This window comes from Centropristis striata, chromosome 21 (assembly GCF_030273125.1).
Source record: "Centropristis striata isolate RG_2023a ecotype Rhode Island chromosome 21, C.striata_1.0, whole genome shotgun sequence".
Lineage (NCBI taxonomy): Eukaryota > Metazoa > Chordata > Actinopteri > Perciformes > Serranidae > Centropristis > Centropristis striata.
The window spans coordinates 6,451,149-6,468,759 of record NC_081537.1 but is presented as its reverse complement, the minus strand read 5'-3'; the positions used below and the strand labels follow the sequence as shown (position 1 = coordinate 6,468,759).

Genomic DNA, 17,611 nt, shown 5'->3' with positions numbered 1-17,611 from the left:
CCAGTATCCATCTGAGAGAGGCCGCATTATACCAGAATACATAATATGAGGATTATTGATTTATCAGTAGTGTTTTTACAGACTGTATAAAAAGTCACTCCTTAAAGTTTAGGATTTTAGCCATAAGGGAAATGTTATTCCATTTTTTTATTTCTTGAGGTTAATACTAATTTATTGTTGTTTATTTTTATTTTTGTTCTATCCAATTGGTCCTCAAGTTTCTACAGTGTGGAACAAAATGAGTTAACTATATATCAATAAAATCTTCATTTATTTAAACTGTGGTTTGTTTTCTTTTACATTAAGTATTCAGAATAGTTTTTACAAAAACTACAAAACCCAATATTTATGGTCTTAGTCAAGTATATGAAAGAGAACTAGACCACAGACGAAAATGGGAAAATTTTCAAAATTAAACATTAATTTCCCAAAAGAACAGAAAGGCTCCGCCAATTTCTTTGGGCTTATTACAACTCAGCCAGGTATACATTTTGTTAATAAATTACTGGTTTACTGCATAACATACATGCTCTATATTGCTTTTGTGGTTTGAATGTATGTTTAGTAGCATTCCTGGCTGATCAACTCTTTAACTGATAGTTCACAAGATTTATTTAAAATCGTAGCTCCATGAAAATAAAAATAAGACATTCCTTGGTCACCTTGTGAATCCACAGTAAGAGCCACGAGGTGGGAAACAACAACAAACATTAGCATTAGCATTTGAGCTAACAAGCACTTTTACTATAGTTAAGACAACAAATATAACCACTAATATATATGACAGAAGAAAATAAACTTTAACAAACCTTGTAACCTGTCAGCCAGCCACTATAAAAGCCTTTTTGATACTTTGTATCAACTTTCTATGAATTACGACGCACTCGTTATTATTTACTTACTTACTATTTACTTATTATTTACCGTTGGTTTTTCATTTAACCGTTCCACCTGTTATTTCCTGTCACTGCCTTTCAAAATTGAAGCACCTGTTTCACACTGGACGGCACCTTTTCAAAATAAAAGCATCACAACATTGTAAAACACCTAGAAAATTTACAAACATGGAAAACAAGCTATATAATACAAAAACACCAAAAGGAACCTTGCTAAAGGTAATTTACAGTTGTGTTAAAAATAAATGGTAAAGTGATATAGTGATTGGAGTATTTACTACTTTTTACTGCTATATTTGATTTACTCCACATTAACAGTCTTATCATAACATGTATTCTTATCAGTAGCAGCTCAAAACCAGATATTTACTGTATTTTATAAAGCGATTAAATTAATATTGAGCAGAATTTAGTTCAGAGTTTTGGTCTGGCCCCTGTAACCTTCGTGATATTGGTCATGTGGCCCACCCCTGTTCTACCTCAACAAAAGATATCGTCACACTGTTAAAATAATTGCCTAAGTCATTTTTTGTCAAAAAATTTTTTCTTTTGCCTAAATCATCTTCTCATGATGCTGACCAACTATGGTAAAATCTCCTACATCCTCAGTTGATCAGATCATGTGATTTTACCCCTTTAAGATAATGGCCTATGTCAAGTGTGTGACTTAAGCAGATTTATTATGCCTAAGTCAAAATAAAATGTAACTTAGGCAATTTTAACAATTTGCCACATTCATAGGCATCGGATAAGAACCCAGCAAAGAAGAGCTAGAGGGAGATTGTTTAGTTATCAGTTTAGTTTATCAGTGTTTTATTGTTGACATTAATATTGGTAACACTTTACTCTAAGGTGTCTACATAAGAGTGACTTGCGCGTGTCATAAACTTGACATGGGATGTGTCATGAACATTAATGACACTTTCACCTAAGTCATTTATTTCTCTTAAGTTACATAATTTACACACAGTGCTATTACTATGCCAATAGCCATCCTTTGTTACATCCTTTTTGAGTGAAATGATCAATAAATGTCATATGTTACACTTTTGGTGAAGTTTTTTGTGTTTCCTGCAAAACTTTTTATTTTTTTCAAACTTTTTTTATTGGGTTTTGCAGATGAGTACAACAGTATTAAAACATACAAAGAGTAAATTAGTCATTTTTTTCTTATAGAAAAAACAAACAACAAAAAACAAGAGTGATCCTGGAAGTATTGCTGCATACCCGAACAACCCACAGAACCAGAACAGCCACAAAAAAACAAAAACAAACAAAAACAAAAAATAAATAAAATAAAAACAAACACAGGCACATCAGTCAGGTAATAGTAAACTGTAATTGAAATAGCAACAGACATCCTAAATCAGAGTAGTGGCATGCGACCCTCAACACACCAGAAGCAACACATCCACCCCTCTAAGTTGCCTCTGTCATGTCAGTCAGGGGTAAGTGGGAGATCTGTCGTCTTAACAAATTGTAGGAATGGGCCCCATAGTTTCCCAAATTTACTGGAGCAGCCAGATAAAGATAGTCTAATTTTCTCCAATTTAAGGAAATAAAGAGTGTCTCTAATCCAGCGGACATTTAGGCGATTATTTTAACAGGGTGACGATATTTTATCTAGCTTGGCTGGGTAGAGCTTTTATTTTGAAAGTGTTTCCCGGATCTACTATGCCTCACTTCCTGCTCCTTGAGTCAGCTCGGGATGGGGGCGGGGCGTAGAGATCTACAGGGGCGGAGCGTGTAACGGGGAGAACCAGCCGAGGCAGCAGCGGACTCGGACGGACGCCCTCGCTCGTGTTCATCTCCTGTCTAACGGCTGTTTCCCAATGGCAACGACAGCAGCGGACGACCAGCGGGAACCGGAGGACGTCGCCGCGCTGTCGACGCACCACGGCTGCCACCACAACAGTAACAACAACAACAATAACAACAACAACAACAACAAAGACAGTGAGGCGGGAGAGAGCGCGACGTCGGCCACCGCCAGCTCCGCCGAACCCGGCGGGACGGCGCCGCAGAGCGTCGGTAACGGCTCGGTCATTAACCCCAGCGGGGGGAGCAACGGGAAGTGGGTCCGGCTCAACGTCGGCGGCACCGTGTTCCTCACAACACGGCAGACCCTGCTCAAAGAGCAGACCTCCTTCCTCTACCGACTGTGCCAACAGCAGGACCTGCACTCAGACACGGTGAGTCCGGCCAGGACACTTCTCTAACACCGGCTACTGCACCACCAGTCAGACATCATTATTACTTTGTTATAACACTATGTGTGAGTAGAATTACGTCACAATGTTAAAATAATTGCCTAACACATTTTTTCAAGTTTTGCAGGAAACACAAAAAACTTCACCAAAAGTGTAACATATGACATTTATTGATCATTTCACTCAAAAAGGATGTATCAAAGGATGGCTATTGGCAAAGTAATAACACTGTGTGTAAATTATGTAACTTAACAGAAATAAACGACTTAGGCAATTTTTTTGAACATGCCTTTGTGACTTAAGCAAGATATGGTAACACTTTATTTTGAAGGTGTCTACATAAGAGTCACACAAGCCTGTCAGAAACATGACATGACAAGTATCATGAGTGTTAATGTTACTTCAAAGTGTCATTAATGCTCATGACACATCCCATGTCATGTTTATGACATGCTCATGTCACTCTTATGTAGACACCTTAGAGCAGGGGTGTCAAACTCAAATATACAGGGGGCCAAAATTTAAAACTTGAATAAAATCGAGGGCCAACATTGATCAAATAAACCTTTTACCGGTGGGTCAGCTTTTGTATTACAATAATAATATAATAATTTGGTATTGCCTCGCGGGCCAAATAAAATTACACTGCGGGCCAAATTTGGCCCGCGGGCCAGAGTTTGACACCCCTGCCTTAGAGTAAAGTGTTACCATATCTTGCTTAAGTCACAAAGGCATGTTCAAAAAATTGCCTAAGTCACATTTTATTTTGACTTGGGCACAATAAATCCGCTTAAGTCAAACACTTGACATAGGCCATCATCTTAAAGGGGTAAAATCACATGATCTGATCAACTGAGGATGGAGGAGATTCTACCATAGGTGGCAATGAGGAGATGATTTAGGCAAAAAAAACAATTTTGACAAAAAATGACTTAGGTGATTATTTTAACAGTGTGACGATTTGTAGGTTTATCAGCCAATAGTCTGTGTGCTAACATTTCATCACATTCCTGTAGTGACTCATCGTTGCTTTCAGTAGTATGTTTGGATTGGTGACGGATACATAGGTGTGTGTGTTTTTACTGCATCCTGACAGGTGGTTCAAGTTCAGCTTGATATACATTTGTTTTATCCCGACAGAATATATCACCATGTTTTATTTTGAAAAGCATTATTATTGGGCATTGGCATGAGAGAACGCGTGTTTTAGCCTTGGTGATAAATGGTAAAATAATGATTATTAAATTGTCCACACTTATGCATCACAGTAGCCTTAAAGGGACAAACTATATTATTCCCAAAAATTATTACTACAACTGTACTGTGCCTGAAAATGCACACCTGAAGCTCCAGAAGTTGTCTAATGATCATACTGTATAATAATATGTGCAGTATGAAGCTCTCCCACTCTCTCCTCTGTGTGTGTGTGTGTGTGTGTGTGTGTGTGTGTGTGTGTGTGTGTGTGTGTGTGTGTGTATGTGTGTCTCAGCATCATTTTGCGGTGTGAATGTAGCTTGGGTCAGATGGATGAACACGTGCCTCCTCTTCTGCAGGGAGCTGCACAGTCAGTAGCTGTACAGCTGGCATCTTATTGGGAGAAAGAGAGAGAGAGAGATGTATTATGCGTCTCCCAGTCACATGTAGACTGAACACACTGTAAGGATGGGGGCAAGACTCATGAATGATGCAGATTTCTATTATACTGCAGCCTTTGATATGCACGTGTGTCTATCTGTCCTGCAGCCTGGACTTTACTGTTAATCCATATTTTCTTGCTGTTTGGTGGAAAGCGCTTATCTAAAATGTACCAGTATGAATGGATTGTTTTGGCCATTGTTTGCATTTATTAGACATAATAGTATAGAGCTCACAGTAGAGAATCACTTGTAATGGGCATTTTTCACTATTTTGCTGACATTTTATGGACTTTACGTTTAATGCGAAGTTGATTTTTGGACTAATCGATAAGGAAAATAATGGTTAATAGCATACATGTGTCCCAAAACAAAATTATTTGTTTTTTTAAAATTATTCAACAGATAATGGCCATTTAATGCAGCATTTAATAACATGGCGACATTTTAAAATGCAACATTGAAACGTTACTTAACGATAATTGAGATTTATCAGTCATCAGTCATTGTGAGGATATTTTTTTCCTGCAACCCAAAATCAAAGAATAAAGTAATTTCCCCAACAATTTAGTGGGATTTCTTAATTTATAAGGCAACGTGTTTTATACACCCTCTCAAAAATAATCCCATTCATCCAATTTCCACATATGTATATATTTATATGTAAAAAAAATAATTTTGAAAAGCAGTTCGACCCCGGATATGTGGGCGAACCAGCTGCTGACAAATTGATAAAATCAATTTATTGCCCATCTCTATTTAAACAGCAGTCCTGCTCCTTTATTTACAGCAACACCCATCATGGTCCAATGAATACAGATATAGTTACCACAGTACAAACATACGGCAGAATATCTGACAGTTGACACATTTACACTCACTTTCTTAGCTTGCAAGGTGTACCTAATAAAGTGGCAGTGTTCTTCTGCTACTGTAGCCCCTCTGATTTAAGGTCTGACGTGTTGTGTGTTCAGAGATGCTCTTCTGTATACCTCGGCTGTAACGTTTTTTTTTTAGTTACTGTTGCCTTTCATCTTGAACCAGTCTGTAGGCCTGTCACCATAACACATTTTTTACGACAATATATTTTCCGAGAAACTATCACAATAAACAATAGTATCGATTTAGTTTTAGTTTTATAACCATACTAGAGCATAATAAGTACATCCTTTTAAACAGCAATGAATTTTTAAACCCCAAGAATATTAAACATTGGATTTGAAATGTGGAAAAGAAATATTAAAATATCTTAGATTAATAAAACATAAATAGATACACGACAACCAAAACAAATAAAATAGACTTCCAGGCTCTGTTAACAAAAAATGCACTAAGATAAGCATTATGTATTATATTATTTTATTATTAAAATAACATATAACAGCTGGGATGGCTGCTTGGGAAATATAGTTGTTTTTTTGCCTGTCAACCATTTGCAGCATTACTTTAAACACAACACAAAAAAGCATAAAAAAACCCACATGTAAACGACAATATATTAAGTCCAGAAGAAAACCACTGTGTCCATTTTTATATATTGAACGATAAGTCGATATAGTAGTTATCATGACAGGTCAACCAGTCTGTCCATTCTCCTCTGACCTCTGGCATCCACAAGGAATTTTGGCTCACTGGATATTTTCTCTTTTTCGGACCACTCTCTATAAACCCTAGAGATGGTTGTGTGTGAAAATCCCAGTAGATCAGCAGTTTGTGAAATGCTCAGACCAACAACCATGCCACGTTCAAAGACACTGACATCTCCTTTCTTCTTCATTCTGATGCTCCCTGTGAACTTCAGCAGGTCGTCTTCACCATGTCTAAATGCCTAAATGCATGATAGATGTTTGCACTAATGAGCAGTTGCACAGGTGTACCCATGGATTAAAGTTCATTTGGAGTTCACAGAGGCCATTTATGAGATCAATAGCCGTGTTTCCTTTAGGGGGAAGAGTGGCCGCTGGGAAAGTCTCAGGCCACGCCCTCTCTAATGTCCACTCACTCTGCGTGTCTCCATTACGAAAAGGCTCCAGGGGGATTTAGAGACTCTGGAGGTGACATATGTTTTTTTTTTTTTTTTTCAACAATATATTTATTAGAGTTTTTACATAGATATACAAAGTACATAGACAAACATATTCAAACGCTATACAAACATTGGGTACATTCAATATGAGCACTTGAGTCCATGAGAGTTCTTACAGATGATATAAAGCAATCTTCAGGATGCAGCATATGATTGTGGTCCTGTACAGGGAAAAATTATGCTGTCCCTGTTTCACACAGTACATCAGATAAATCTTTGTTCTTAATATTCTGGATGTAGCACCCCCATATTTTCTGAAATATTTCTTGTTTATCTTTTAGAGTATATGTAATTTTTTCTAATGGTAAACATAAAGACATTTCTTTGAACCAATGCGTAATACTTGGTTTGCCAATATTTTTCCACGTTAGAGCTATCACTCTCTTTGCTTGTAGTATTCCCATATTTATGAAAATTTTTTCAGAGCCATTTATGTTATGTCCTACAGGATATAAGCCCAGTAGGAAAAATTTGGGTTCCCTCACTAGTCTAATTGATAAAATCTCCTGTATTATTACTCGACATATGGTTTTTGATCGTCGCATAATCACTTCGCGACAGTTTTGACCGTGATCCGTGATCACATACGCGACGGATTAAACACCTTAGACGCAACTGTTGCAAAACAAAGCAGCATGGCTAATTGTGCACAGCATCTCCGCCGATCATAAACATAGTGATTGTGAATTAACCGGCATCGCTTACTGTGCACAGTGTCGGGTGCTTGTTGTAAACAAACAGAGATCGCTAAGTTGGTGTTGTTTGTTTGATTCTTGCTCTGTTTGTTGAAGACAAAGCACTATAGAGATTTGCACTCATTGTTATTTAATCCTGGGGCTGTTTGTTGATGTATTTTTTTATTTTGTATTTTCTTATATACAAAAGCTTTACTTGAAATAATAAGGAAAGCAATAAATAATGCAAAGATGCAATAGAACAGCTGTTTAAAACCCTCCTCTTGTAAAACAGTATTGGTTGAGCATTTCAATGTGATGGCTGCATTTGGTGCTGAATTCTTATGCATTAGTATTTCTTAAATCGTGCAAATAAAATTTCAGTCAGAAGATTTTTTTTTACTTCAATCCATGTGTACCTAATAAAGTGGCTGGTGAGTGTATATGATCTCAGTATACCTAATCGGCTCATGTTCAGCCCTTTTAACCCATTGAAGCCTGGACAGCGGATACGTCGTTTTGTAGTATTTGTATAAGCTCTCAAATACTTTTTGAATTTCATTTCTATCTGCTACAGAGGCTGAAAAATCTATTATTTAGTAGGAAGACATGACACTTCTGATGAATTTCCAGAAAAACTTCAGGTTTTAGGGGCTGATTTTAAAATCGCCCAGAGGTTTTACAGGTGTTTTAGGCCTCAATGGGTTAAGATGTCGCCCACTGGAGTGTCTTTGGTTTGCAGTAGAACAGATATTCCTTCAGCAACAAGTGACTAAGCAAAAAAAAAAACAAGCACCATGATTGGAGTTGGGGGATTTTACCCGACAGCAACGATGACTGTTCCCCTGCTGCACCGCTCCACTCTGTGGAAAGAATATTCCCATGTGACCTTCAGCCGCAACCTGACAGGAGCTCCCTCTGCACTGCCCGAAGACACACAGTCACACACTGATTCTGTCTCCGTCTCGCACAAACACACACTTACACCTCCTCCCTTCATCGTCCTGTCCTCTTGTCATCCTCGCTCTCAGCGGCTGACTCACTTTGAATGCTTTTCGCGTACGTTTGTCCTTTTGCAGCTGCGCCTTTTTTAATTTCAAACTCTTGAATCTGGAGTTTATTTTAGTGTTTTCCTGTTTCTTGCTGCATCACATTGCTGTCATCCTAAAAACAGGAACTGAGCTGCAGGCAAGGCTCCGAGTCCTTTGTGACTTGTGACCCTTTGAACATGAAGGCTCAGGAGAGAGGAGAGACAGAGCTGCATCTCACACAGACATGGGAGTCACTATTTCATCTAGAGGTGTGCCATATCGTATCGTTCACGATAATATCAGTATATTTTTTTTATGGTTAAAAAAAATGCATATCATGATATTGGCAACATTCCTACTTCTTGATGTAGTGGCGTAAGGCTAACGTTAGCTAACAATTAAAGTTGTTTTAATCACAAAGAGCTACTTAGTCTCTGTCGTTAAACACATGCAGCTTTCAAAATAAGAGCACAGTGTGTTAAGAGAATCCACCACAGAACTTACAAGAAGACTTTCAAAATAAGATGCCTTAAATAAAACAAACAAGAACCTTTATTCTCCTTTACAAAATGTCATTAAAATATGCCCCCGAAACCCCTAAATGCTTATTTTTATTATTTGCTCATACTCAAGAGTCAAGAGTCATTTTTTTGTATTTGGCAACTGTTGAGATTTGCACTTCACACTACATTTAAGATTTTTATTTATTTACACAGACTAAAAAAAATCATTTTCTCTATCTTTTTAAGTATTTCGTAATATCGTCAAGAATATCGTTTTCGCAAAAATAGCCTGAAATATTGTGATATCCTTTTAGGGCCATATCGCCCACCCTTAATTTCATCTTTATACGTGAATAGATGGTAAACGACAGAAGATGCAAGTATTTTCTCAGCAAAGAAGGACGTGTTTCAGGATATTAGAAGGTGCTTGCCAGTTAATGTGTTGACTTGCTCCTTGGTGCTGTCTTTTATTGTGCCTGTGTGTTCTTTGGTCATTATCTAAGTTGTTAATGCTCCCCCACCACCGACACAAGGGCACGTTCCTTTGTGTTACACACGGAGATTCAGATCTCAAAGTCAAGAGCAAAACACCAGTCGCTGGAGGATTAAGGACTTTACCGAGGAAAAATATGTATGCTGAGGTCGTCAGATGTATTCAGAGCAGCAGTCCAGTAAAGGAAAAACGAATGATCATGCTGCTAATTATGTTGCAAGTCCCAAGAGTAATTGCAGTAAAAATGTGAAATTAGGAGAAATTTTTGAAATTGTTTTTATTCAGTGGTTTTACCCTCAGAAGCCTCATGATAAATTAGTAGTAGTAATAAATTAGAAACCAGTAGTACCCGCTGGTCCTAAAGCAGAACTATGCAGCATTTTCAACTTAATAAAACAGTTTAGCAATCATTGTGATGGTTAAATGATCTATTAGGAAATTTTGGCCTTCCTTGTCATCTCCTGGCGAAAAACCAGCCTTGAAAGATCTGTACTTGGGTCCCAGCAATGAAGGATCATTGGAGAGTCTGGCCATAAGTGACAATGAGCAAGAAAACAAAAGGCTTTTCAGCAATTCTACACCATCTACAGGTCCCAAAATGACGTCTAAGAAGGCCGGGTGTGAATTTATAGATTATTAAAGTCTTACTGTCCTTACAGTATCATGCTTGTTTAACATAATGTTTGCAGTAAGAAAGTATAACGTGCATATGCAAGTGTCTTTAGCCGTGTATCCTTTAGCAGGGAAGAGTGGCCACTGGGAAAGTCTCAGGCCACGCCCTCTCAAATGTCCGCTCACTCTGCGTGTCTCCATTATGAAAAAAGGCCCCAGAGGAATTTACGAGACTCCAGAGGTGACGTATGGTTTTCGATTGTTGCATAATGGCTTAGCGACGCAGCTGTGGCCGCCATCGCTAACTGTGCACAACCTCCTACGCTGATCATAAACAAAGCAGCATGGCTTATTATGCACAGCATCTCCGCTGATCGGAAAGGGGGTTGTGAATTAACCGGCATCGATACCTGTGCACAGAGTGTCTGGTGCTTGTTGTTAACAAACAGAGATCGCTAAGTGAACACCTCCTGCAGCAGCAGCACATACACACTGTACTGCTACAGAGCTAACTGTTAGCCTGTTAGCACATACACATTGTACTGCTACAGAGCTAACTGTTACCCTTTTAGCACTGTGCTACTCGTACCACGACGCCTTTGTGGATCACTATGAACACCCTAAGGCGAAGAGCTGGCACAGATCTTTCCAACAATATAGCGGGGATTTGCGGGACCACGCTATAAAAGGGGCTTATGTTTATTGTCGCTTGTGACTACTTGCTACTTCGCCGACTTTTACAAATGGCGCGTGTTGTTGTGGCGTCGAGTACTACGTCACATCCCGCTTAGCGCTCTATCTAATCAGCAAACAGGCTTTTTTCATATTCAAATTAAGGGCGTTTCGGCGAGTGAGACCCGCCTCATTCTGGGTATTGGACTGTAATGGAAACACGGCCTTTGAAGGGACTAATTGTCTCAGCGGACTGTCTTTCCCAGCAAACATCCAGCTTAAACCGTCCTCTGCTCAGCTTGTTTAGCTGAACCACGTGGAGCAGCAGTTCTATCTGTGTGTTTTCTTCTCTAACTCAGGAGGGAAGCTGAATTTATCTGCACTGGCGTCCCGCTCTAATCCGCTGGCGTTTTAAACCCACATACACACAGACTGTCTGGCTGTCTGTGGCTGTTTTAATGAGATTAGCAGCACCTCAGCTGCCCCCCCCCCCACCTAACCAAACCTGGGGCTGCTTGCCGGTAATGCGACCCACGCTGACCTCACAGCGTCCCACGCCAATTACATTATGTAGCTAAGGTTAAGCTTTGATGATGCTAGATTACATCAGCTGAACAGGTGTAACAGGGCGGCCAGTTGCGGACTATAACCACATAATCATATTACCACAGATTTGTGATTATTAGTGGATTAATTCATATGAGCCTCCATGGCGAGCACACGGGTGAGGTTTGATGGCCTGATGCTGAAATGTTCAGATGCTTTCTTAAAATATAAATCTCTGTCCCATCTCGCACCTCCAACATGGATTCCATAACATGCCTGGATTTGCTTTATCTGCACTGTGAGATGTCTAATGTGAGGCGTTGGCAACACGGAAACGATTTTTATTTGAATAAGCTGCAGTGTGATTTGTGTGAACATGTCCCCTTTTCACCTTCAGGATACATGAATTGGTTTGGGCCACACAATAAGACTTTGTTAGGTATTTTGTGAAAATCCAGGACACAATGGGCTATTTTCACAAGAGCTTTTCTCAAACCAGGTCGTCAGAAAAAAGTTTTTGTTCAGACATCATCCAAATTATGCATTTTTTAATTCACAAAGCTTTTTCTTTCACCCAGCAAGGAGCGGAAGCACATAAAATCAAATGTGTTTATCAGTGTGGAGCTGCTGTGATGCCTCCTACATCAAAAATGGCACCAACACTGTGAAGTCGGTGGTTCAGCCAGACCATCTGTGGTGCTGCGGATGATAAATTAGGCTGATCTCTAATTAGAAATCACACTCAGGTCCAGTTTTTTTTTTTTTGTAACAACTCGTCTCCTTTTATAACAAATTTATACGATCAAGCCAATATGTGTTTTTTCCACTAAGGCTGAGCAGTAAAAAAATGTTATTTTGTCTTATTGTGAAGCTTAAGAGTCTATCTCAGGGATGGGCAACTGGAGGCCCGGGGGCCACATACAGTCCGCACCCTCACTGGAAGTGGCCCTCAGTACAACTACATGCATTTGAGCATGAAATCTTAAAAGTGCAGTGTAAAAATGCACAAAATTACTTCTTGCAATTAATGTTGGTCTGCTGTTCTTGCACTGAAAAAAAAGAAATCACAGTAAGTGGTTATTTTTTATTTGCTTCAAACCTTTTGTATTCCTATTTATACTGTTATACATGCAATTGAGCATGAAATATGTTAAGTTACTGCACTGTAAACATATTTAAAATGCAGTTTCATCATATCTGGTTAAGTGCACGGTCCTATATGTGGCCCTGTGGTAGTGAACATGAAAAATTGTGGCCCCCTGCAGCATTTAAGTTGCCCATTCCTGGTCTATCTGATGAAGTTAATGACCCATGATTCAAAGCAACTATGTAGTGAATTTGAAAATATGTGCTTTCAAATAGGGCTAGGCAAAATCTTCTATCTCGATACAGGTCATTTTATATTTTGATAATGATATATATCATGATATAACATGTTTTCTGTTAATTCAATTTCATGGCTTTCTAGATATTCAGGTGCATCCTAAAAGGAATGAAATGCCATCATGCTTGAAATTCACACTATGTTCACGATATGTCTGGATTGATCAATGAGTATTGATTAAATCACACTGATGGGGTGTGCCATGTTGAACCAAGCAGAAAATTAAACGACTGCCCTACTTTCTCCGGAATCTGCCTCTGACTGATAAATACCCCTGTCACAATAACTTCATTTTATTGAGCAATATATTCTCCTAGAAAAAAAATATTAATAATATTAATCTACCGGTATTCGTCATTTAAGACCATTTCATGCCGCTGCATGTGTGTGAAAGAGTTGCCTAATGCTGGGCTTACACCAAAAGATTTCCACTCAATAACAATGAGGAATGTAATGTAATTTTGTGTCTTTTTTTTAGTAATTTTGTGACTTTTTTTGTGTAATTTTGTGTCTTTTTCTAATAATTTTGTGTCTTTTTTAGTAATTTTGGGTCATTTTGTGTCTTTTTTTTCATTTTGTGTCTTTTTAAAGTAATTTAGTGTTTTTTTTTGGTCATTTTGTGTCTTTTTTTAAGTAATTTATTTTTTTCCTGTCATTTTTTTTATTTATTTTTGTGTCTTTTTTGGTCATTTTGATACTGCCTCTAGCGGCCCCCAGGTAATTTGAGTTTGAGACCCCTGGTGTAGAAGTTACAAGTGGCATAAACATCAGTAATATTTTAAGAATTACACGATGGATAATGTAAAAAGTGTCATTCAGCAGTAATTGTTTACACATGCTGAAGCATGCAGCAGAATGCAGACAGGAGTGTGTGTTTAGAGAAGTGAACAGGGCTTTTGTCTGGCTATCAGTGATAGCCCATGGGACGTGTTCACCTCTGCAGGGAGATGTTGATGAGTCGCATCTTATTTCCCTGAACTAATGCCCTGTAAATCATTGACTCACTGACCACTGTGCCTGTCTTTGTCTTATGAGAAGGTGACTCAGGGTTCGAACGGGTGCTTGAAATCCTAGAAAATGCTTGAATTTAAATGTTGAATTTCAAGGTTTAAAAAGTGCTTGGATTTTGGATAAAGTGCTTTTAAATGCTTGAAATTCTTACTGTATTTCTCTTGCAATCTGACTATAGATAACCGCATTTTCAATGGAAAAAACTATATAAACTGAATAGCCTATAGCCTATAATCTGAAATGAAGACCGCTCCGCCTGCGTCTTCTTGTTTCTGAGATGTTTCTTGTTGCTCTACCCTGTATCTTCTTACTAAAGGGAGTTTTTCTGATTCCTAGTGGATGTGAGGGCTCCTGAAGTAGCCTATTTGTGGGTCTTTCCTCCTAGTTTGGGTTGTGTTTCGTTCCACCAGCTGATGATTTTTGTGAGCTTACTTTTGCTCCTATAGCCCCTAGATTCCCATACCAGTATGTTTTATGAGATTAGCAAACTACTTTTAGTTGTTAAAAGTGTAACACCATTGCTGTTGGTATGATTAAGTGAAATTACCCCTTTTAGTATCAAAGTACTCATCTAAAACATGCCATTTACAACCGTTGAAAGGTCCTGGAAAAGCTTGAAAATGGACCTTGAAAGTCCTCGGAAAATGCTTGAATTTGACCACTGAAAAAGTGTACGAACCCTGGCGACTACTGCGGCTACAAATGGGTCTGTTGTGTTAAATAACAACACTAAATGTGTATGTGTGCGTGAGAGAGAGAGAGAGAAGCTGAGCTCTGACACATTCAGGAAGCTTTTCCCCAGTGTTGTCATGCCCACACTGTCAAGTCAAGTCACGTTGATGAGGCGTCTGTCTGTCCTCCACTGCAGCTCTGCTCATTTCGGATGGTGTGTGCGTGCATCTGTCTGCTGCAGTCGCAGCCCTTCCACACTCTAATCATTGTGATTTTCACTGCAGACACACACATCCACACAGTGTTGTGTCTGTTCAAGGTGCCTCTTCTTATCCTGTCTGTCTTTGTCTCAGAAACCCCATGTGTCTTCATCCTCTGTCTCTATCGTATGCTTTTTTGTCTTTGGTATTTGCAAATTTCTAACAGAAGGTCATCTGACATACTGTTTCTTCTAACATACAGTCCCTGACAAAAGTCTTGTCGCTTGGGTACAAGTTGACCTTTAGTGCCCCTCAAATATATTTGTAATCATTTGTTTTTTACAAGAAATGGCTCATTTTAATCCCAACAGCTTTTAAAATAATATTTTGGTGCCAAACAAAACTGCTGAAAAGCATTCTAACATTCACAGCTTGGTAAAGCCCACTGCGTCAGTTTTTGCAAAGACAAAAGTCTTGTCGCCTTGTCATATGATGCACCCAAACCTAGATTACAGCCTCAACTGTGATCAATAATTAATCAGTCAATTAGTGGGTGTGTATAAAAAGAACCCCAGCACACCAGACCTTCACATCAACTGCACCTTGACCTCTGACAATATGCCTAAGATTCACCCTGAGACCAAAGCGTTGATTATCAAGACGCTGAAGACCAGATCCACTGCTGAGGTGGCTGACACCTTCAATGTGTCTTAGCGTCAAGTGCAAAGAATAAGAAAAAGATTTGAAGAGACTGGAGATGTTTTTGACAAGCCCAGGTCCGGCAGACCCCGCAAGACAACTGCTCGAAAATCCAAGGCCAGCCCCTTTCCCACTGCAGCAGAGCTCCACCAGGCCTGGTCACCTCAAGTCCCTGTGTCAACCAAAACAGTTTCTAGAATTCTGTCTCGAAATGGCCTCCATGGTCGAATCAGTGCCCAGAAACCAGCACTAAACAAAAGCCAATTAAAAAAACGTGTGGCATTTGCCAAGGCCCACAGCCTGCTTAAAGGATGGACGCTGGAAAAGTGGAAGAAGGTGGATTTCTCAGATGAATCTTCGGTTGAATTACATCACAGCAGTAGCAAATATTGCAGGAGACCTACTGGAGCCAGCATGGATCCGAGATTCACCCAGAAAACAGTTAAGTTTGGTGGCGGAAAAATCACGGTCTGGGGTTACATCCAGTATGGGGGTGTGCGAGAGATTTGAATATCAATAGCCTAAAATATCAAGAAGTATTATCTACCTCTTACATTCCCAACCATAAAAGGGGTCAAATTTTGCAGCAGGATGGTGCTCCATCGCATACTTCCATCTCTACATCAAAGTTCCTCAAGGCAAAGAAGATCAAGGTGCTCCAAGACTGGCCAGCCCAGTCACCAGACATGAACATCATTGAGCATGTCTGGGGTAGAATGAAAGAGGAAGCATAGAAGACAAAACCCAAGAATCTTGATGAACTCTGGGAGGCATGTAAGACTGCTTTCTTTGCAATTCCTGATAACTTCATCAATAAATTGTATGAATCATTGTCAAACCGCATGGATGCAGTCCTTCAAGCTCATGGAAGTCATACAAGATATTAAACATGGATCTCACAGCACCACTACTTAATTCACTGATGTTATGCAACATATTTTTGTATTTGAAGTACATTTTTTGTTCAATTTTGACATTACTGTCTGTAGGCGACAAAACTTTTGTCTTGCCAAAATCTGACCTTTCTGTGTTCATTAAATGATCAATCTTTCTTCGGTGAAGCAAATTTATTTTAGTATATTAAACATAATTTGGGAGAGTTTTAGCTTTCATATGAGCCATTTCTAAAACCAATGGATTAATTAAAAGTCAGGTTATAAACTGTTGTTTCTAAAAAATGGATAAGCGACAAGACTTTTGTCAGGGACTGTATGTGGGTGATTCTCATGAAGCCAGTCTAAGTTCTGTCTGTTAAGATTATAAGGACATACTTCATTAAACTAAATATATTTCACTTTTATATGAATGAACAATATAGCCATAATGAGGCACAATTCATTGTTTTGTGTTAAAATAATATTCTCTATATTTTTAAACATATTTTTGATTCACAAATTTCATTACTGTAATGCATCCAGATGAAAAATGTCATGGTTTCTCCACACTTATATACAATAAATATTTAATAAGCTTTATAAAAATGAATATACATTTGTTTGAAAATGTATAATTTAACAGAATATAATCAAACAATGGTTTTTGACAATGTATAAAGAACAAAATCTGAATGAAAATTGATGAGAAAAAATTGTTAAATGTTACGGTAATGATAGAATTGTTTGCATTAAAATATGTGTATATTTTAATAAAATACATTTTGGTGATACCAGCTACCCTTGAGCACATTTAAGTGCTAGTCAAGGGAAAAAAAAACCTTTTGTTGTTTTGTTTTTTATTTAAGAATGTGTTACGGTAATGAATTTAGCTCACAGTGTCGCTAAAAATGTCAGAAAATACCTTAAAATTCTTTAAAAATATTATAAATTTATACTAAACAGAGATTTTACATTGTGTAGGTTATAAAGGGTCAAAGAAAATATGTATTCATGCTCTTGGATTATTGCTATGAGCTGCACCATGTTCATGAGAATCACCCATTTGTCTTTCTGCAGTTTATCTGCAGGTCTCTTCCCGCTTGTCTTCTGTTCTGCCTGTTTGTCTTTTCCTCCAGTAATCCTCTCCTCATCTTGCTGCATAGCACATCCCACGGACTGCTTTACAGTCTGAATCCGTCCATATTTGTATGTAGGTGTCCTCGTTCATTGCATTCGCTTCATGTCTCACATCGGGAACGGCTCATTAGAAGCTGCTGTCATGCACCGCCAGCAAAGATTGGCTGCTGGAAGAGATGAGTGTCAGGGACAGAGACGTATTCCTTAGAAATTGGATTGACACCATCCATCAGTCAAATATGTCTTTTTGCTGCAAGCAGGCGTCCCTATTCTCCT

The 17,611-nt window shown here is 38.6% G+C and overlaps 1 protein-coding gene across 3 annotated transcripts in view; it reads left to right on the top strand.

The window, feature by feature from the left end:
* The first annotated feature begins 2,666 nt into the window (after nucleotides 1-2,666).
* Nucleotides 2,667-17,611, top strand: part of kctd17 (potassium channel tetramerization domain containing 17) — a 34,501-nt gene continuing 19,556 nt past the window's right edge. For all 3 annotated transcript variants that reach the window (XM_059323984.1, XM_059323983.1, XM_059323982.1), the window contains exon 1: nucleotides 2,667-3,088. In XM_059323984.1, the coding sequence (XP_059179967.1) occupies nucleotides 2,729-3,088 (360 nt within the window). In that variant the 5' untranslated portion in view covers nucleotides 2,667-2,728. The remainder of the gene's footprint in view (nucleotides 3,089-17,611) is intronic.